A 22,403-nucleotide genomic window follows, 5' to 3' on the forward strand; every position below is an offset into this window, starting at 1 on the left:
CCCACTGGCACCGTCTTGAATTGCACCATACAAAATAATAACAATTCGGAATGAATTGGTTAGAATCATTATTTGGAGTTCTGGTGGAGAGCTTGTAGGAATTCCCTCTGCCCTCTTGTCTCTGATCTCTCCCCGAGACTGAGATCAATGTATGCCATGGATACAATGCTGGTTGTTGGTGGAGCTGTGAACTCATCCAACCTTTCTAGTGAGCAATTTGGAACTGTGCCCAAAGGGCAACAAAAATGTGCATACCTTTTGACCCAGCAATACCACTACTGACAGGCCCGGACACAGCATCGCTGCCATTTCTACTTTAAGGTTTATGCATAGGTGGGGCGAGCGCCGGCCCTAAGGACCCGAATTCAAATCCAACTTCAGAGGCTGGCCACTAGCTGTGTCGCCCCACCCAACACAAACAAACAAAAACAAACGGGAGAGAGCTTTCTGAAAGGCAGGAGGTTCATCTCGGAGGGAGCCTCTCGGGGCCTGCCCGCCCGGCGGGCCCCGCTGCTCTGCCGGGGCGACACGGAAGCCTCGCGCAGCCGCCGGGATTTCCCGCCCGGACGGAGCCCGGATCTGCTTCCGGCTGGGGGCGGGGCGGGCTCGATCGGCGGCTCTGCGTGCGGCTGCTCCGGCCTGCGCCGCGCCGCCGCCCCGCCCCGCCCCGCCCCGCAGGCCCGCTCTGTCGCGCGCCGAGCCGCCGCCGCCGCCTCGCCTGGTCCCGCCGCTCCGCCGGAGGTCTCCGCGCCGGCAGTCCTGAGAAAATGGTGCGTCCGGGGAAGCGTGGCGGGCGGCGGGGGCCCGAGCCGGCGGGCGCGGCCGGGCGGGGTCGGGGCGGCTGGGCGCGGCGGGCCGGACGCCGGGCCCGCCGGGGCGGCCGTGATTCAGCAGGGCCGCCGCGGCCTCGGCCTCGGCCTCGGCCTCGGCCTCGGCTTCCGCTCCTCCCCCGAGCCCGAATCCCCGGGGGCCCCCCGCAGGCCGCCCCGCCGCGGCTTCCGGGGACCCCGAGGCCCAGACGGGGCAGGGCCTCCGCTGCCGAGCCTGAGGGGGCCCCGCGCCCCGACATGAGGAGAGCGGCGCCGCCCCCGGGGGGTCGTTGGTGGCGCAGCCGGGACCCCCGAGCCTGCCTCCGCCGGGGCCTGGGCCCGGCGCACCCAGGCAGGCCGCGGCCGGGCACGGCTCTTTATTTTTAAGAAAGATTTTGTTTATTTTAAGCTTCACCATCCCCCCCCCCCCAAGGCAGTCTGTTAGTCTTCACGATGTTTCCATGTTGTACACTGAATGTTGATGACGGAGAGGTCGTGTCCTTAAGGAAGAGGAAGAATAAAGGATGAGAGAGAGCAGCATTACAGAATAAGATAACGGGCTTTTTTTCTAATTTGACGATAATAGTCCTTGGTCTTTGTTCAAACTCCACAATTCTTTCTCTGGATACAGATGGTTTTCTCGCAGATACCCCCGAATTGTCCCTGGTTGTTGCACTGATGGAATGTGCTAGTCCTTCAAGGTTGATCATCACCCCATGTTGCTCTTAGGGTGTACAATATTCTTCTGGTTCTGCTCATCTCACTCAGCATCAGTTCACACAAATCCCTCCAGGCTTCCCTGAATTCCTGTCTCTTCTGGTTTCTAAGAGGACGATAGTGTTCCATGACCATACTTATATCACAGTTGCTTGAGCCATTCACTTAATTTCCAATTTTTTGCCACCACAAACAGAGCAGCTATGAATGTTTTTGTACTAGTGATGTTTTTATCCTTTTTCATACCCTCAGTAAGGGTATGCACATTTTTGTTGCCCTTTGGGCATAATTCCAAATTGCTCTCTAGAAAGGTTAGATGAGTTCGCAGCTCCACCAACAATGTATTAATGTTCCAGATTTACCGCAGAAAGGACCCCAGCATTGTATCCATTGATCTCAGTTGAATGTGATGGCGGAGAAATCATATCCTTAAAGGAAGAAAAATAAAGTATGAGATAGTAAAATTACATAATTCCAACATTTATCATTGTCCTTTCTGGTCATAGTAGCCAGTCTGAGAGGTGTGAGGTCGTCCCAGATAGCTCTCTTAAGGCAAGCTTTGAACTTCTGAGCACTCCTGTAACTGAATTGGGAAATGCTGGACATTTGAGAAATGATAGGTGTTTTGCAACTTGAAAAACTTAATATGTGCAATTAATATAATGATTGCCTTCTCAATGGATGGGAAAGGGACTGAGGGGGAGGAAGAGGATTGGAAACAGTGTTTTTTAAAAGGAATGCTAAAATTTTTAAGACCTAATTGAGGAATTGAATGAGATTTTTAAAGCTGTAGTTGAAAAATGTTTAATGAAATAAATGTTTTGAAATTGGTATTAAAAATAATTAATTTGAAAAATAAAGATGTGTTGTCAGTTCAACAGGTAGGATTTGCAATAATGCTTTTTATACTTAACAGTGTTTCCTTTGCTTTCAGTTTCGTAACCAGTATGACAATGATGTCACTGTTTGGAGCCCTCAGGTAAAAAAAAAATCCTTTGTTTTCATTTGTTGGTAACATTTTGATGGTATTAAGGGCATATTCAGAATGCATCTCTTGACATGCTGTCATATAGCATAATCTCATTGAGTAAATGGAAGATGATAAATTTGGGAGATATTTCTGGAACTTTCTATTTATCAATAAAATGAAAGCTGATACCAAAAAAATTAAAAGACCTGAATCAATTATAAAGTAATACATTAATCTTACGTTACAGAGTTTTCTGGGTTTATAAATAGTATTTCCTTTTTTTTTTCTTTTTTAGGGCAGAATTCATCAAATTGAATATGCAATGGAAGCTGTCAAACAAGGCTCAGCTACTGTGGGCCTGAAATCAAAAACTCATGCTGTACTGGTTGCACTGAAGGTGAGTAAAGTAAAAAGACAAATTTTTAGAATAAATATTTCACTTTCGTAGAAACCATTATATCTTCAGATTTTACTGCATAATAAGCCACAACAGGCTAAGCTATATTTTCTCTTTTTTTTTATTGACTCCATATTTGTAGAGGGCGCAGTCAGAACTGGCAGCTCATCAAAAAAAAATTCTACATGTTGATAATCATATTGGAATCTCAATTGCCGGGCTCACTGCTGATGCTAGACTCTTGTGGTGAGTATAGAATGTTTTGGGGTCATTTTTGCTAGAATAATCTCATTCCTGGAATTGTGTAGCAATAAGTGATATTTAGATGAGTATTTAGGATTTTGAGGGATGGCCAGAGCTATATCAAATGACATTATTTAATAACTGGGGGAGTCAGTTGATTATCCAGATATCCTTGACTTAACTTAAATTCATGGATAATAGATCCATAAGATGTTATCTTATGCTTTCTTCTTGGATATTTGTATGTATGTATACATATACATGTATACATAACATGTATTTGTATGTGTGTGTACATAACATGTATTTGTATGTATATATACATATACGTGTGTATAAAACATTTGTTATGTATCATTAAAATTTAACAATTTGTTGTACTACCTCTAGCAATTTTTAGAGTACCATACTGTATAAATTCAGATAGTATTCTAAAATGCCAGAGAAATTAATGCTTTTAAAGCTTCAAAGGTTGCTCCTTATTTTTCTGGATTTATTAAAGAACTGTGGTGTCTAGTCTTTTTGAGTTTTAGGGTACTTGGACTGTCATTCTGGAAACTTTGTTCACATCCTTTTGGTCTTATTCACCTTTCCACATCTAAGTATTGACCATCTTTTTAGTATATTCTTTTGAAAATACTCTTTCTAGAACTGTAGAGTCTTAGTCCACTCTTCTTGTAACTTATCTAAATTCATGTCACTGATTAGTGATATTAGAAGTCAGGGCCCCTGACTCCTGGTCCAGCAACTTTTTTCTACTATATTACTTTGTTGATCTCTCCAGTTGCTTTTTTATGAACCTTCTTTCCATGTTCATGAAGGATGAGCACCTCTGGTGTAAGGGCTTGCCAGCTCCTTTTTAGGGCTACTTGCCCACCTGTGGTGTGGTGTCCATCTTCTCCCAACTCTTACTTATGGCTCCAAGAAGCTGTAGCAGGTGCACCCCACTAAAGCTATCTTCATAGTTTGATTTCTCAGGGGAGAAATGGGCAGATGAGAACAGTTTGTTCCAACAACCATGAAGGCAGCTGAACCAGATGCTTTGGACCTTGATCAGGCATGAAAGCTGTCAAGGTCACTCACTGCATCACAGGGCATCACCAGTTGTCCTGACTTTTGTTCTGCCACTGAATTTTAATGACTTAAGGAAAAAAGAATGAGGCTGACAACTCTACATCTCTGCCTTACGTAAATCCAATTCTCCCATGAGTCAGGGTATCACCCATGATGGGTAGGAATCTCTGGGCCCCAGGAACACCTTGAGCAATAATTTTATATATATAAACCTGGAATAATTTTCCTTGAATATATCACTGAATTTTCTCATCTTGAAGCTTATCTTTCACTCTTCCCCCTGTTTACACATCCTCAGGAGATATTACACTTTATTCAGTAAAATTCAGCCAATATTGATTGAGGACTTTCAGCATACAACTGTGTGCTCCACACTTTAGCTTGGCATTTCATTCACTCCTAGGAGAGCTCAGCTTGAGTTTCAAACATGCAAAGTTTACTAAGTACTTTCCTCTGCTAGATTATTTATAAAAATTAAGGGGCAACTAGGTGGCGCAGTGGATAGAGCACTGGCCCTGGAGTCAGGAGGACCTAAGTTCAAATACAGCCTCAGACACTTAATAATTACCTAGCTTGTGTGACCTTGGGCAAGCCACTTAACCCCATTGCCTTGTGAAAACATAAAATTAAAAAAATAAATTCTGCTCTCCCCCCTAATCTTTGGAGTAGATATTCTGCTTTTATTGCCCTCTGGAGTGAAGAAGTATTTTTGTATGTCTGCTCATAGTCTCCTGCACCACTCACCCATCCTCAACAATCCCATAGTACCTTCATTTATCATAGACTTAGATTTGTCATCCAATTGCATACCACTTTGTATTATTCCTCATCCTATTGTAATTTGTAATCCATTTATCTGGGTGTTTATTGCTCTTTCCACTACCCTAATTGAAGTCCTTGAGAGCACGAGATCATCCCTGTTTTCTATACCTTCACAACTTTACAGGAGCCAGTTGAGGGTGTTGTCTATTCCATATCCTGGATTCAGTTTGTCTCTGTCCACATAAATACTTAATCAGTCCCATTCCACAAATATTTCCTAAGTGCCCACCAGTGAAAAGCACTTGCTGAGGACTGAAGATGCAAAATCAAAATGGTCCCTAACCTCAAGGAGCTTTCAGTAAGTAAATGTGAAAGCCAGCCAAAGGAATGGTGCATAAGGGGCTTGAGAGAGGGCTTGGTCTTTAAGCTGGACCTCAAAGATCTCAGAACTGTAAATGGCAGAGGTGAGAAGGGAGAACATTCTGAGCCCAGGGGCAGGAGAGGGGGAAGAGTGCTGGCCATGGACTAGAAACATCCTTAGGCTGGTCTGGTGAGTGAGGGGGAGGAATGAGTGAATAGTCTAAAAAGATGGGTTCTCTTCAGATTGTGAAGGCTTTAAATGCAAAAAAAAAATTGTCTTTGTATCTGATCCTCAAAGCAGTTATAGGAGCCCTGAAGCTTCTTCAGAGGACTAGATGCGGGGTGGCTAGGTGGCGCAGTGGATAAAGCACCGCCTTGGAGTCAGGAGTACCAGGGTTCAAATCTGGTCTCAGACACTTAATAATTACCTAGCTGTGTGGCCTTGGGCAGGCCACTTAACTCCATTTGCCTTGCAAAAACCTAAAAAAAAAACAAAAACAAAACAGAGGACTAGATGTGCCCCAGTCCTGTGTGTCAAAATTAATTAGTTTGGCATCTCTGTGGAGAGGGGGTGAGGAGAGGGAATCTGCTGGAGAGAGATCAGTGAATCCTGCAGTCATCCTGGAAAGATGAGGAGATGGAGCAGTGATTGGGGGGGGGGGGGGACTTGAGGAAGAATCAAGAATCAAACATGATGCCAAGATTTGGAGCTGAGCTATACCCTCAACAGAAATAGAGAAGTTGAGGAAACACATCAGAGATTTAAGACTGAAAGACCTTCATCTTACAGAGGTCTACAGAAGTTGTGACTTGCCTAGACTCACAGAGCTAAGAAAGTTTCCAAGGTGGGATTAGAACCCCAAGTATCCCTGACTGTGTCTTCACGATATCCCCAACCATGTTAAACAGCGAGTTTGAGCCTCCTTCCTTTAGGATGTCCAGTTGGGCCCAGCAAACAGCTGGTAATGTGGTTCTAGAGCACAAAAGAGCTGTACTAAAATCACCAAAGCAATGGAGGGTTGAGGGAAATGGACTCAAGAGAGAGCCTTGGATGTGACATGGAGGTGGTGACCCCCTGAAAGACTCCTGATAGGGAGAATGACATCACAGGAAGAAAACTACAGCAGTTTTGCCCCCTTAGAAAACTTACTCACATCAGTCAGAAATTACTTTTCTCTTTCAAAAGTCATGTTGTGGGGCAGCTAGGTGGCACAGTGGATATAATAACAGCCCTGGAGTCAGGAGTCCCTGAGTTAAGAATTCCTGTTTAGGGGCAGCTAGGTGGTGCAGTGGATAAAGCACCAGCCCTGGAGTCAGGAGTACCTAGGTTCAAATCCCTTCTTGGATACTTAATAATTACCCAGCTGTGTGGCCTTGGGCAAGTCACTTAATCCCATTTGCCTTGCAAAAAAACCTAAAAAAAAAAAAGAATTCCTGTCTAGAGTCTTCAGTGCATTTAGCTTTATTTGATCTAATAATTCTGACCTGTTGGCTTCAAAAGGCACTTTGAGAAAGGGAATCTCCCTGAATCTTGTGAATGTCCAAAAAGGAATCCCTAAAGCCAAGTAAAATTAAACTCTTAAATAATAATCTGGAGAAACTGTCTTGGGATCTAAAATTATAGTTTTCTTGTTTGTTTTGTAGCAACTTCATGCGTCAAGAGTGTCTGGATTCCAGATTTGTGTTTGACAGACCTCTTCCAGTGTCTCGCCTGGTGTCTCTAATTGGAAGCAGTATCTTTTTGTGTTATTAATTATGGTTGTGAATATGGAGGGTAATGTGTTTTAGGCGTAAATGGATTATAAGTCATTTAGTTACCTCTGAAAGCAGCTAATGTTCCCTAGAATCCCACGTTCACACACGAAGCACATAATGATCCTGGAGCCGTGTGGAAACTGGAGATTTTACTACCATCCCAGCAGACCATTCCAAATATTCATGCTTTCAGAAAACACAGCACTGTATAATGATATTCTTCATGTGAAAAGAGAGTTCTTAAGGATTGCTGCTTGGTTTTGATGAAGACCCTAAAATGTTGAATTTTAGTCTAAAGACAAGACTCAGAATGTTGTGTTTTATCCAACAAAAATGAGGTGATTTCAAAAGTGTATACTGGGTATATTAGGGAGACCTTTATTTTTGTCATAAAGATGGTATAAAATTTTAAAAGAGCTAAAACATGATAGCCCTAAAATCAGATGTTCCCTTAGATTAAGAAAGGCATCTTGAAAAGAAACATAGGCTGCTTGTCCACATTTTTAAAAAAGTCTTTAACTAGATTAAGAGACCCAGATACCGACACAACGTTATGGCCGCAGACCGTATGGCGTGGGACTGCTCATTGCTGGTTATGATGTAAGTACAGATCATTTCTGTTGAGTGAAATTATTTTCTGAAGTAGCTTTGCTTTATGAAGTGTGCCTCAAGCAATTCCCTTAGACTTTTCTGTTAAGCCATAATAAGGCAGGTAGAAGGAGTTCCCCCACCAGAAACTTCTGCTACTGATAGAAATCTCAAATCCTTTGACTTTTCACATGTGCACTAACCACCATCTGAAATAAAAAGGCACACTTAAACTTTGATTAACTGAAGTGTTTAGAGAATGGGATGATTAGTTTAATATAATTTTTATTAAACTGCAATTGAACCAGCTGGAAATTTTGTTTGTTGGTTTCGACCACTTTTATTGAAAATTTCTCTGAACTAGGAGTCCACTCTTCATGTACAGTATCCTGAGGGGGAAAAAATGAATTCTTAATGTTGGATATTTTGTTGCCTTTGAAATGTCAGTTTGAACCTCACTAGTAAGGAATAATAGCTTCAAAAGGCATTGCATAACAATTAAAATACTAGCTAGCATTTTTGTCATGCTTTTAGGTTTTCAAAATACTTTTTAGTTTTCATCTCATTTGATCCTTACAGCAACCCTGGGAAGTAGATGTGATTAATATCCCCATTTTACAGATGGGAAAATTGAGACAGGCAGCAGTTAAGTGACTTGACCAGAATCACTTAACTACCAGGTGTCTGAGGAAGTATTTGAATTCAGGTCTCCCTGACTGAACCTAAGTTCAGTGATTTATCCTCTGCACCACCATCCAGCTTGAGCTTAATGAATATACCCTTGAATATTAAGCCTTCTGGTGCCAGCATGTTTTATACGAAATCCTTGCATATCTCTTGCAAAACAAAAACAAAACGGGTTATCAGAGTTCTGGTTAGGAGTTTAATGTAATTTGGCTCCTTCTGAGGCATCTGTAATCTGTCCATTAATTGTTTTCTTATTTAGGCAAAATAGTAATTGTTTTAATCTTTTTCCCAGATTAAAAAGTAAAATTATGGGGCGGCTAGGTGGCACAGTAAATAGAGTGCTGGCCCTGGAGTCAGGAGTACCTGGGTTCAAATCCGATCTCAAACACTTAATAATTACCTAGCTGTGTGGCCTCGGGCAGCCACTTAACCCCAATTTGCCTTGCAAAATGCTTTAAAAAAAAGTCAAATTACCATGTATTTTGTATTTAAGAAATTGAAAACTTATCAGTACATCTTCTAATAACACTATACTCAGATTTATCATAAATGTAGAGATTCGCGTTTTTGTTTTTTCATGCATATCTAACATAAACTGTTAACATGTTCTCTTTTTTTGCAGGATATGGGTCCTCACATCTTCCAAACCTGTCCATCTGCAAACTACTTTGATTGCAGGGCTATGTCCATTGGAGCCCGTTCACAATCTGCCCGTACTTACTTGGAGAGGTGTATGTCCAAGTTCAGTGACTGTAAGTCATATGCTTATTCTTTTTCAATTCCTTAGTAAAAGGGTGAGAGCTACAGTCTCTTTATTGAAGTAAATAACGAGCCTTGCAAGAAGGCTCCCTGTAGTAAGCTTCCCAGCTACAGATGTGACCTACCTTCCTTTCCCTGCCCTCAGCCTACTCTAGTCTTGACTCTCTACCCAGAGACCTGAGGGTCTGCTCTGAGGGAAAAAAAGACAATAAAAAGGAGAGATAAGAGATGAGATTGACAAAAAATTATACTGTCCTTTAATGGAGAGAAGGGAAGGGGAATGAGAAAAGAAAGATAAGAGCTTATTAAACTTCCTTAAGTCTTTTATCTGATTTCTTTTTTATCATTGAGCCCTTTTTTTGACTATATATGGCTCCTAGGAGAGAAAATAGTAAGAACCAAGTGAAAAGAAACAATGCTTGCCTGGTGAGCTCATTTTTATGGCTCATTTATATAAACTGTATGTTTTTATGGTCTAGGACTTCAGTTTAACCTAGCGTAATTAAAACAAACCAAAGAAAAACCATCAAGTATTTTCTCTGGAAGGCAATCCTAATCTTGATTGATTAGATGATGTTATGATTTTTTTATGTAAGTACTTGTAACTAATTATTGATTTTGGTGGCTGGTTTGCCTGAAAAGTGCTAAATATTTGAGCAAAACATTGGGTTAAAATGGCTGATATATATAAGTTTGATTTGTTGTAAAGTGAAGCAAAATCATTTATTTTCTCCTCGTAGGCAACTTGGATGAACTGGTAAAACATGGTCTACGTGCCTTACGGGAAACACTTCCTGCAGAACAGGACCTGACTACAAAGGTAAATTTCACTGTTTTTCAGTTATATTCCATTAATATAATGGTGATGAAATTAGAGATTGCATAATTCTTTTAGCTTGGGAAGAGCTTCTTGTCTTCTCACCATAAGGTTGTACCTTCCAACCCCATTTCCTTCTAGTCATATTTACCTATTACTAACTAGATAACCATAATTGAGTAAAACACTTAACCTACCTGGGCCTCATTTCTCAAGCAAGGACTTAAAAGAAAAAGTACTATTTGCATCTTAAAGTTCTGTATAATGAATTATTATGGTCTATCTAGTGTTGGAGGAAGTCATGGGTTTTTTTCCCCATTAATTTTTTGCATTTCTATCCAAAATTTCTTTTATCTGGTAAATCAAAAATTGTATTCCATTTGCTAGGTGTTAATGATTGAAAAAGTTGCATATGAAATTTCACAAATAATTTCTCTAATATGTTACAAAAGTCAGAAACCTCTCTAGCTATATTGTGATGTTTTTAAAAGTATGATTTTAAGATCAAATTTTTAAAATAGATTTTTAATTTTTTTCTACTCCATTTTTTTTTACAATGAAGACTGCCCATTAAATCCAATAAAGAATTGCTTGCTTGCTTTTTCTTAATTAGGTGCATTGGCATGATCATACATTTTTGTTTTGGTCTCCAGATGGAGTAGTCAGTTTAATACCAGCTTAATGGGGGGTTTTATAGCTTACATGGTTTCTTGATATTTTTAAAATTCTACTTCCCAGAATGTTTCCATTGGAATTGTCGGGAAAGATTTGGAGTTCACAATCTATGATGATGATGATGTGTCTCCTTTCCTGGAAGGTCTTGAGGAAAGACCACAAAGAAAAGCACAGGTAAGTCAGGATCTGCTTACAAACAAAACTGTTTTCTCTCATGTATTTCATAAGAGAATATCTTACAGCCAAACAAAGATTTTTCTTACCTTTTGCAGAAATATAATAAGATTGTGATCTAAATGATGATTAAGAAATAGGTCGATTTAAATTCTATTTCAATAGGAATGAATTTAAAGTAGTTTCATGTAGGAAAGGAAAAGTGCTTCCATTAATTCGAGAAGGAAGATGCCAGAAGAAAAAAACAGGAGGTGAGATCAAAGTGACCATTGAAACTTAAGTCGAATTTTAAAACTTTTTATGTCTTTTTTTCTTTCTCATTCCCCCCCTTAGTTCTAATTCTTCTTTCACAACATGATTAATATGGAAATATGTTGAACACAATTGTTTATCTACAATCTATATCATATTACTCTCTGGGAAAGGGTAAAGGAAGGGAAGGTGGCAGAAAAATATGGAACTAAAAAATTTACAAAAACATCAATGTTGAAAACTTTCTTTGCATATGATTAGAAAAAATAAAATAACATTAATTTTAAAAAGAGTCAGTGCTGTGAGGTGCTAGTGGAAATTTGTGGTCAAACTTTGATTGTTGTTAGTATTTGATAAATGTACGTTTTTTTGTTTTTTTTTGGCTAGGCAATGGGGTTAAGTGACTTGCCCAAAGTCACACAACTAGGTAATTATTAAGTATCTGAGGTCAGATTTGAACTCAGCTCCTCCTGACTCCAGTGCTAGTGCTCTATCTACTGCCCCACCTACCTGCCCCAGTAAATGTACATTTTTACAAAATACAAACCACCCTATGCAATTCAGAATGTGGCTGCTGTTTGGTTGCTGTTGACTTACAGTATGTTTTGTGTTTTCCCCTTCAGCCTGCTCAATCTGCTGATGAACCTGCAGAAAAGCCTGATGAGCCAATGGAGCACTGATCTGTAGGAGCCTGTCTAAATCTGTGTTAGCAAGTCTAAAAGGAACACTTCTCTCCATATGACAGCCATTATCTACACTTTAAACCAGAATGAGATGTTCTTAGGAATCAGTCCTGGAAGGATTTTTCCAAGAAACCTAATTGAAAGGTTATAACTGGGTGCATTTTCTTTAAGAGGGAGCATGTAATCATTTTCTAGAAAGAAGGGGGTATCAGCACTACTGTTTTTATATGAAAAGCATATTGTCTTTATGATTTTAAAGACAACTGTGAAATAAAATTGTTTCAACTGATTATGGTTCTTTCTTTGATATTTTCAACAAAAACACTTATCACTTGCCATATCCATAGTTAATATATGTGATTTTACTTTTCTTGAAATTTGCTGAACTGAAAGGGAAAAAGAATACACCATTACTTTCGTTCTCAGCCCTCGAATGAGGGTGACAGGGCAGTGAAGCTGGATATCCTTTGATCAGACTGACAGTTAAAACATAGCCATAGTTTGGAATAGAGGGTCTGGGGTGGGAGGAAATACCAATTATCAAGAACCAGTTCTATCAAAATAATCATTTTTTTCCCAGAGAGAATGGCCATCCTGTTTACAATGTGAATAATCCCTCTAAACATGTTAATTATAAAAAAAGGAATAACAAAAACATTTAATATCCTATTTGTTTTCCACTGATCCCCTTTTTGATTTGTTTTTAATATCTTATTTATTTTTCCAACTACACAGAAAGATAGTTTTCAATAATTTTTTAGTAGTTTTTTAGTTTCACATTTTTCTTCCTCCCTTCTTCCCCCAAACCCCCAATGACAGAAAGCAATCTAATATAGGTTATACATGTATAACTATATTAAACATATATCCCTATTAATCATATTGTGAAAGAAGAATAGAATCAAAAAGGGAGGGGAAAATCATAATACATAAAATAAATTTTAATAATTGAAATAGTTTTGATCTGTATTCAGACTCTAAAGTTCCTTCTCAATTTACAATTCTTTACCACTACAAAAAGAGCTGCTCTAAATTTTTTTGTCCATTTGGTTCTTTTTCCACTTTTTGTGTTCTCTTTGTGATATAGATGTAGTAGCATTGCTAGATCAAAAGGTATGCGTAGTTTTATTGACCTGTGGGCATAGTTCCAAATTGCTCTCCAGAATGATTGGTTAAACTTCACCAACAATGCATTAGTGTCCTAGTTTTCCCATATCCCCTCCAACATTGATTATTTTCCTTTTTTTGTCATATTGACCAATCTGATAGATGTGAAGTTGTACCTCAGAGTTGTTTTAATTTGCATTTCTCTAATCAATGATTTAGAGGATTTTTTTCATTTGACTTTAGATAGCTTCATATCCTTTGACCATTTATCAATTGGAGAATGACTTGTATTTTTATAAATTTGACTCAGTTCTCTACATATATTCGAAATGAGTCCTTTATCAGAATCTCTAGTTGTAAAAATTGTTTCCCAATTTATTGTATTTTTAAAATCTTGGTTGCATTGGTTTTATTTGTGCAAAACCTTATCAATTTAATGGAATCAAAATTTTCCATTTTGCATTTTATAATGTTCTTTATCTCTTCTTTGGTCATAATCTGTTTACCTTTCCACAGATCTAACAGATTAACTATTCCTCGTTCTCCTGATTGGTTTATGATGTTGCCTTTTATATCTAAATCCTACACCCATTTCAACCTTCTCTAGGGATGGAGTGTGAGATGTTGTTCTATGCCTGGTTTCTGCCATACTATTTTCCTGTTTTCCCAGCAGTTTTTATCAGAGTGAGTTCTTATCTCAGTCTTTGGTTTCTCAAACAATAAATTACTGTAGTCATTTTCTATGTACCTAATCTATTCCACTGATCCATTACTCTATTTCTTAGCCAGTACCAAACAGCTTTGATGACTGATGGTTTATAATTTAATTTTTGATCTGCTAGGCCACTTTCCTTTGTATTTTTTTCATTAATTCCATTGATATTCTTAATCTTTTGTTCCTCTATATACATTTTGTTTCTATTTTTCTTATCTTAATAAAGTAATTTTTTGGCAGTTTGGTATGGCACTGAATTAGTCATTTAATTTATGTAAAATTGTCATTTTTATTATATAAGCACAGCCTTGATATTTGCCCAATTATTTACATCTGATTTTATTTGAGTGAAAAATGTTTTAAAATTCTTTTCAAATAGTTTCAGATGTCTTGGTAGGAAGATTATCAAGTATTTTATGTTGTCTGGAGTTACTTAAATGGAATTTCTCTTATCTCTTTGCTGCTGGACTTTGTTGGTAAAATATAGAAATGCTGATGATTTTTGTGGACTTACTTTATATTCTGCTACCTTGTTAAAGTTGCTAATTGTTTCAAATAGTTTTTTTTAGTTAATTTTCTGGGATTCTCCAAGTATACTATTATTTCATCTGCAAAGACTGAGTTTTGTTTCTTCATTGTCTATTCTTATTCCTTCCAATTCTTTTTCTTCTCTTCGTGTTAAAGCTAGCACTTCTGATACGATATTGAATAATAGAAGTGTTATGGGCATCCTTGTTTCACTTCAATCTTATTGGGAATGCATGTAGCTTATCCTCATTACATATAATGCTTGTTGATGTTTTAGCTAGATACTGTTTATCATTTTAAGGAAAACTCCATTGATTTCTGTTTTTTAGTGTTTTTAAAAGGAATGGGTACCGTATTTTTTTCAAAAGCTTTTTGTAACATCTGTTGAAATAATTGTGATTTCTGTTAATTTTTTATTAATATGATCAATTATGCAGATCCAATTTTGCATTCCTGGTATAAATCCTACTGATACTAGTGTATTATTCTAGTGATAACTTGATGTAATTGCTTTGCTAATATTTTGTTTAAAATTTTTGCATTCATATTCATTAGGGAATTTAATCTATAAATTTTCTTTCAATGTTTTGATTATTCCTGGTTTATGTTATCAGCACCATATTGGTGTCATAGAAGGAATTTAGCAGAATTCCTTCTAAAGCTTTTTTTCCAAATAGTTTATATAGAATTGAAAATTACTCCTTAAATGTTGGTAGAATTCACTTGTGAATTCATCTGACCCTGGAGTTTTTTTCTAAGGGAGTTCATTGATAGTTTGTTCAATTTCTTCTTCTAAAATAGGGCTATTTAAATATTTAATTTCCTCTTTTGTTGTTCTGGGCAATTTATATTTTTGTAAACATTCATCCATTTTACTTAGATTGTCAAATTTATTGGCATACAGTTGGGCAAAATAGCTCCAAATTATTACTTTAATTTCCTCCTCATTGGTAGTGAATTCAACTTTTTTTCATTTTTTGATACTGGTAATTTGGTTTCCTTTTTTTTTAATCAAATGAACCAAAGATTTATTTTATGTATGTATGTATGTATGTATGTATGTATGTACTTATTTTGGTTTTTGCAAGGCAAATGGGGTTAACTGGCTTGCCCAAGGCCACACAGCTAGGTAATTATTAAGTGTCTGAGACCAGATTTGAACCCAGGTACTCCTGACTCCAGAGCCGGTGCTTTATCCACTGTGCCACCTAGCTGCCCCTATATTATTTATTTTAAAAAACTATTTAGTTTTAACAGTTTTCTTACTTTCAATTTTATTACTCTGATTTTCAGAATTTATATTTGGTATTGAATTGGGTATTTAATTGGGTATTTTTAATTTGTTCCTTTTCTAGTTTTTTTAGTTGCATGCCCAATTCATTGATCTCTTTTTTCTCTATTTTATCCATGAAAGCTTTGTAAAATTCCCTGTAATAGCTGCTTTTCTGTGTCTCACAAGTTTTGGTATATTGTCTTGGATGAAATTATTCTATAATTTGTTGTTTGATCCATTCTTTAAAATTAGGTTAATTTCCAATTTTTTTTTAGTCTATCTTTCTATGATCCTTTGTTACATATGATTTTTATTGCATCATGATCTGAAATTACAACTTTTATTATTTCTGCCCTTCTGCATTTGATTGTGAGGTTTTTAATGTCCTAATATCTGATCAGTTTTTGTGTAGGTGCCATGTACCCCATTCAGTTTTCTCCAGAAGTCTATCGTATCTAGGATTTCTAATATTTTGTTCACCTCCTTAACTTCCTTCTTGTTTATTTTGTGGTTAGATTTATCTAATTCTGAGAGAGATTGAGGTCTCCAACCAGTAGAGTTTTGCTGTCCTGTGTCTTCCTGTAACTCATTCAGCTTCTCTAAGAATCTGGATGCTATGCTGCTTGGTGCATACATGTTTAGTATTGAAATTATGTCATTGTCTGTGGTACCTTTTAGGAGGATATGGTTTCCTTCCTTATCCCTTTTAATGAGATCTATTTTGCTGTTGTTTTGTCTGAGATCACAATTGCTACCCTTGCTCTTTTTACTTCAGCTGAAACTATGTATGTATTATTCCCTCTTTGAGCCAAGTCCAATAAGAGTAAGATTCAAGTAGTTCTCATCCCCTCCCTTCTTTCCCTCCCCTGTAATAGGTTCTTTGTACCTCTTCATGTGATATAATTTATCCTATTCTGCCTCCCCCTTCTTCCTGTTTCATTATGATCCTCTTTTTAATGTCTTAATTGTTTTTAAATCATTCTATCAAAATCAACTTGTGTCCATACCTTTTATTTAAGTACACTTCCTCTAATAGAGTTACAATTCTCAAGCGTTGTAGGGATGTAACCAGTTTATTCCTATTGAATAAGTCTTTTTTTTTTTCCTTTTGAGTCTCCATTTGAGGATCAAATTTTCTGTTCATCTCTGGTGGTTTTCATCAGGAAAGTTTCAAAGTCACCTTGATATCTCATGGAATCATTAGGCTTCAATTACCCCAACCTAATCTTCAAGGAAATATTTTCTTCATTTAGTTTATGCATCTCCTTTTCCATTTGATCAGTTTAAGTTTTAAAGAAGCTATTAGCTTTTTCTATTTGTTTCTTCATTTACCCAGTTGTAAATTTTTTCTATCAATTTTTGTTTCCTTTTGCAAGATAATGAATTTCTCTTGCATTTTTTCCCCAGTTTTTCTGCTTGATTTTTAAAATCCTTTTTGAGCTCTTCCAAGAAGTCTTTTTGGACTGGAGACTAATTTATATTCTCCTCTGCATCTTTCCATGTAGTGCTTTTTCTACCATCCTCTTTTGAGATGGTGTTTTACCTGTCCTAATCTCCAAGGTAGCTTTCTATCAATCCTATTTTTCTCTGACATTTCTTACTCATTTTAAGTTTTAGTCCTGGACACTATCCCATGGTTCTTGTCTTCAGGGAGGGACTTGCTCATACAATTCTTCAACAATTAAAAATCCTAGTGGCCTGCTCTCCTATAGCTGAGGACCTTGGATGGGTCCCAGCCTTGTCACACTGCCCAAGTACTGTTTTTCTATTCCCTGTCCTGGATACACTCACACTCCCTGAGAGAGACCTTGCTGGAAGACACTCCCCTCTGGTCTTTTGTAGTTTCTGTCACTCTAAAATCTGTTTAGAGGCTTAATTAATGTTGGTTTCTAAGGGAAACCCAAGAGAACTTAATAAAGTTCCTGGCTTCTCTCTGCCATCTTGACTGATCCCTTCTGTGTACATCTTCAGATTTTGTTTCTTTTATAAATCACCACATTCAGTTTTCTTTGTAATTCAGAAAAGGGTAAACTATAGTTGGGCAAGATAAGAGACTGGCATTTGGAGGAATCAAAGTGTAAATGTAGAAGAGGCACGCAGTGTTCAAAGTAAATTAGGCAGACTGAGAGGTAGAGATAAGGTGGGAACGCTTTCCAATTCTGGGGAACAGATTCTACCATTCCTCAGATCATGGATATGTAGGTGTTTAATAGGTTTTCAGTATTATAAATAACACTGCTACAAATGTCGGGTCTTTGGCCTTATTAACAGCCTTCTGGTGTGTTCCCCCCAGTGACAGGTAAAGGGTGTGGCCTCTCAATTCTGATTTTAAACTTGTGAATTCTTAATCACTGGCCACAATACTAGTGCTAAGTTAAACTCAAGATAATTTTAACCTCAATAAAACACTAGTAAAAAGTCAATCTTGTATAAAAGCATATAGCCCAAAGACCAATACCAAAGATAGGCATTGCTTGCTAGTTTAATGATAATAGCTGACATTTAAGTAGCTTTATAGTTTACAAAAGACTTTGCCCAAAAACAACTCTGTGAGGTGGGTGGTAGAGATTTCTGGAGTCTCATTTTTGAGAAGAAAAAACATTTAGAGAAGTTAAGTCATTGGGTGCCAGTTGAGTTATAACACCATCACATTTCCCCTCAAACTCATGCAAATATCCCAGGACCCTCAGCCATCATCCTGGGAAGCAGCTCCAAACTAACCATCCCTACCAACTGCCACCTATTGTCAGTCTCGCTGAAGCATCAAGCAGTACCAGGAGAAGCAAACCACCACCTTGACCAATCTCCCCTCAAAGCCCAGAACTCAGTCAAGACCCTTGGGATTAATAATGCTTCCAGCCCAGGGTCCTCAGCCAAGGGGGTCAGCAGAGTCACTTGTTCCTGCAGAGGTTTAATTTACATCCCCTGCCTTAGACACTGAGTGATGCTTGGTAAGTGAATTGACCTCTCCAGACCTTAGGTTCCTCATCTATAAAATGGGTATAATATCACCTCTGTTACAGGTCATGAGGATCAAAAGACAAAGCACTTTGAAAAACCATGTAACCTATGCTTCATTGTGTTATTGTTAACTACCATTATTATTATTTATGTGAAACATGTTGCCCAGCTTGGTGAGAAGTTTTGTAATGTAGGATATGATTGATATGTAGGAATAGGTTGAAAGTAGTACTGGACTGATGTAGCCTGAAGAAAAGATTTAATAAGGTTCATCATGACTAACTATCAATACTATCTGAAGTTATTCCAATATGTGTAATAGACAATCAGCTTGGGATTTTTTTTGACCCTGGAGCACAGAATTGAAAAAAAAAAATTGGTAAAAGCCACAGAAGTAGATATATAAAGAAACATTTTCCTAACAATGCTGAACAGAATAGATCTTGAAGGTTATATGACTATTTCTTAGAGATCATAGATTTGAGAGGTAGAAGGGACCTTCATAATCAAGTACTTCGACCTTTCCCTCATCCATTTACAGATGAATAAACAGACTCAGGTTTAAAAGAAAAACCAAAAACCACTTTCTAAAGAAGTACCTTAATGTGAGTGTCCATTATCTCCTATTATCTATTATTTCCAATTCATCCTGTTTGTATCTTGTTTATACACAGTTCTTTAGGTGTCGTCTTTCCAAAGAAAATATGGGTTCTTTGAGAGCAAAGACTGACTTTACCTTTCTTTTTACATCCCCAATGTTAAACACAGGGTTAAATAGGAGTTACTTAATTGACAATCAAAGAAGTGAAGTTATTTGCATAATGTCACAGTAATACCTCAGGAACTGAGCTGGGATTCAGATCTCTGATTCCAGGTTCTCTGACCCAAAATCTATTGTTTTCCTCTATAGTGACCCTAGTTTGCTATTGAAGACTTCCAGGGTTCCCTCCAACTCAGATTTTGATTTCTGCCTCAGATCTCACCTAAAGCTCCCTTAAACAACGACATTGTCATTAAGGAAACAGATGTTACAATACCTTTCAGATGGAGAGGATGATCAGCTCCTATCTCATTGTATTTCTGATATTTAACATTGATCCTTGTATTCAGTAAGGACCTGAGAAATGTTTACAAACAATCCTAAAGTATAAATTGTGAGCATAATGCAAAAGGCTAATGTTTGCCTCAGTTTGCTCATCTGCACAAGGTATATAGAAATAACACCTATTTTCCAGGGTTGTTATGAGGATCAAATGAGACAATAATTATAAAGCTCTTGACCCATAATAAACATTATTTAAATTACTTATTAGTAGTAGAAGTAGTAGTAGTAAAAAGTTCTTAATGGAATCTTATATTTTCTTTTATGCCTGACTTCTGGAAGTCACTTAATAAAAATGTTTTTAGATTACTAAATGATAATGTGAAATGGGTACCCTTCCTCCCCTTCCCTGCTTCTGATACTTACTCCTTGTATGGCCTTGGGCAAATTGTTTAACTTCTTCAAGCATGTTTCTCAACTACAAAGTAGAGGGATTGCATTGAATGTCCAGTGAGGTCCCTTCCAGTCCTAGATCTATGATCCTGTGAAATAAAATAAAAACTTTTCATTTGTACTTTCTATATATATGTCATATGGCATCATGAAGTGCTGATGTCTGCCAATAAATACACCCTGGAAATGACTTTAACAGCCCTGTGATAGGAGGGCAGCTGGGTGGCAGGTGAAAGGCACTAGGCTAGACATTTGCTAGCTGTATGACCCTGGGCAAGTCACTTCACCCTCATTTGCCTCAGTTTCCTCATCTATAGAATGAGCTGAAGAAGAAAATGACAAAGCATTCCATTATCCATGCCTAGAATTCTTTCTACTTCTTCTGAGGACCAAATGAGAATAATTGTAAAGACTTCACACAGTGCCTGATACATCATAGCACTTTATGTGTTAATTATTATTTCACTTATTTATTTGCTCATTCAACAAAAGTCTTAGACATTTACCATGTGATGAAGCTCCTTGAGGGTAGAGACTGTCTTTTGTCTGGTTTTTTTTAATTCCCAGCATAATTTAGCATGATGCCTAACAAATAGTAGGTACTTAATAAATGTTTACTGATTTCTAGTGATAGAGGACACAAATATAAAAAAACCCAAAATATTCTCTGCCTTTAAAAGAGCTTACTGCATGTCTAGTCACAGGAAAGAACCAGATGTGATAGAAATAGTAAATTCTTTGTGCCCAATTCTTCATGACCACATTTGGAGTTTTCTCAGTAGAGTTGCTAGAGTGGTTTGCTGTTTCTTTCCCCAGCTTATTTTACAGACGAGAAACAAAGGCAAACTAAGTTAGGTGCCCAGAGTTACACAATTGGTAAAGTCTGAGATCCCATTAGAACTCAAGAAGATGAGCCTTCCTGCCTCTAGATGCCACCTAGAAAAGGGCAGCTAGGCTAACTAGAGTGTTGTAAGAGAGAGAGAGAGAGAGAGAGAGAGAGAGAGAGAGAGAGAGAGAGAGAGAGAGAGAGAGAGAGAGAGAGAGACATCCCTTCTTGTTGGGGAATTAATGAAAAGTTTTGTGAAATGAGGCATTTGAGTGGAGGTCAAAGAAAAGGAAGGACTTCATCCAACACATATGTAAGAGTTGCCCTATCCAAGGGCATATCAATGTCCTAAGATGGGACAGAGGAGGAAAAGGCTCTCCTTTCTCCCCCTCCTTACTCCACTCTCTGCTGGTGGAGTAAACAGTGTATAAACCAATACTAAGAGATGATAAGCAGAGCTGGGGCCATATTTAAGGGAACTTAGAGAAATTTAGTCTAAATCTTTCATTTTCAAAATAACCAAACTCTAAAGAAGTTTAAGTGAATTTCAGAGATCAGTTGTACAGACCCCAGGAGTCGGAAGGGACCCCAAAGTCCATCTGATCTAAATCATATCTGATCCAAAATGGCTTTTGCAAGGCCGCAAGCCTTTGTCCGAAGACCTTCAGGGAAGGGAAGGTGGGGTTGCCCCTTCCCTCTCGGGGTGGATCTATTATTTTTTCTTGCTTTTATTTTTATTTATATTATATTTATTTTATTTATATTTATTTATGTTTTTTTTCAAGACAATGGGGTTAAGTCACTTGTCCAAGGCCACACAGCTAGGTAATTATTAAGTGTCTGAGGCCGGATTTGAACTCTGGTCCTCCTGACTCCAGGGCCGGTGCTCTATCCACTGCACCACCCAGCTGCCCCTTGGTGGATCTATTAGGAGGTTTCCATCTTTCTGCTCCCCGTGCAGTCTATTTTCCACTTGATGGTCCAACTGTTACTGGAGGCAGCTTCCGTGTCTGGAAATCCCTTATCATTTGTTATAAGTTTATCTATATAAATTTATAATAAATATATAATAAATTTATTGTATAGTATACATACTTGTTCTATATTATATATTTAGTTCTGATGGAACTAAACGACCTCTGCGATCTCTTCCCAGCTTCCAGCTCCGTCCTAGGGCAGGCTCATCTTTTATAGAATACTAAATCAAGGTGTCACCCCCTCCGTTCCCATAATGGCTCCCTACTTTGGCTTTTAATTTTTATTCCATTCTATTCATTTTTAATTGTTTCTAAATTATTTTATTCCTACATTATTTCTCGAATTATACTATGTGCAGATTTCTATTCCCGGCTCTATGCTCGGAGTGCAAGCATTGCGTTTTGGCTGTGCTTGCCACCCCACTGGGGATTTCCCTTCCGTCTCTTCCTCCTCCGGCTCCTCTGACAGAGCAGGAAACTGAGGGCAGCGGGGCGCGGGGCCCGGATGGCCCCGCCGGGAGGGGCGGCCGGCTTCGGAGGCGCGCCCGGTGCTCCCGACTGCGCGAGGTGTCGCAACGCTGAGGGTCCGGCGGGGTCACGATCCGGGTTCTTCTCCGGGGCTCTCCGGCGCTCGGAGCGGCGTGGGGTCACGTCGGGGGGTGCTCCCCGCGCGCGCGCGCAGGCGCGGCGCCTCGGCCTCCCCCCCGCCCGCTTCCTGGAAGGGCTCCACCAATCAGCGTGAGCGGGGCGAGGCCGGGGCGGGGCGGCGGACGTGGGCCGCGGGGCCGCGCGGCGCGGG

At 38.7% G+C, this 22,403-nt stretch overlaps 1 protein-coding gene across 1 annotated transcript; it reads left to right on the top strand.

The window, feature by feature from the left end:
* The first annotated feature begins 671 nt into the window (after positions 1–671).
* On the top strand, positions 672–12,011 carry PSMA1 (proteasome 20S subunit alpha 1). The gene is made up of 10 exons (XM_074230221.1): positions 672–770; positions 2,461–2,505; positions 2,792–2,893; positions 3,036–3,139; positions 6,977–7,065; positions 7,617–7,687; positions 8,985–9,114; positions 9,862–9,941; positions 10,677–10,787; positions 11,663–12,011. Exons 1-10 carry the CDS (start codon positions 768–770, stop codon positions 11,717–11,719), a joined length of 792 nt encoding a protein of 263 aa, XP_074086322.1. The 5' UTR covers positions 672–767; the 3' UTR covers positions 11,720–12,011.
* The last annotated feature ends 10,392 nt before the right edge of the window (positions 12,012–22,403 follow it).

The sequence above is a fragment of the Macrotis lagotis genome, chromosome 3 (assembly GCF_037893015.1).
Source record: "Macrotis lagotis isolate mMagLag1 chromosome 3, bilby.v1.9.chrom.fasta, whole genome shotgun sequence".
Lineage (NCBI taxonomy): Eukaryota > Metazoa > Chordata > Mammalia > Peramelemorphia > Peramelidae > Macrotis > Macrotis lagotis.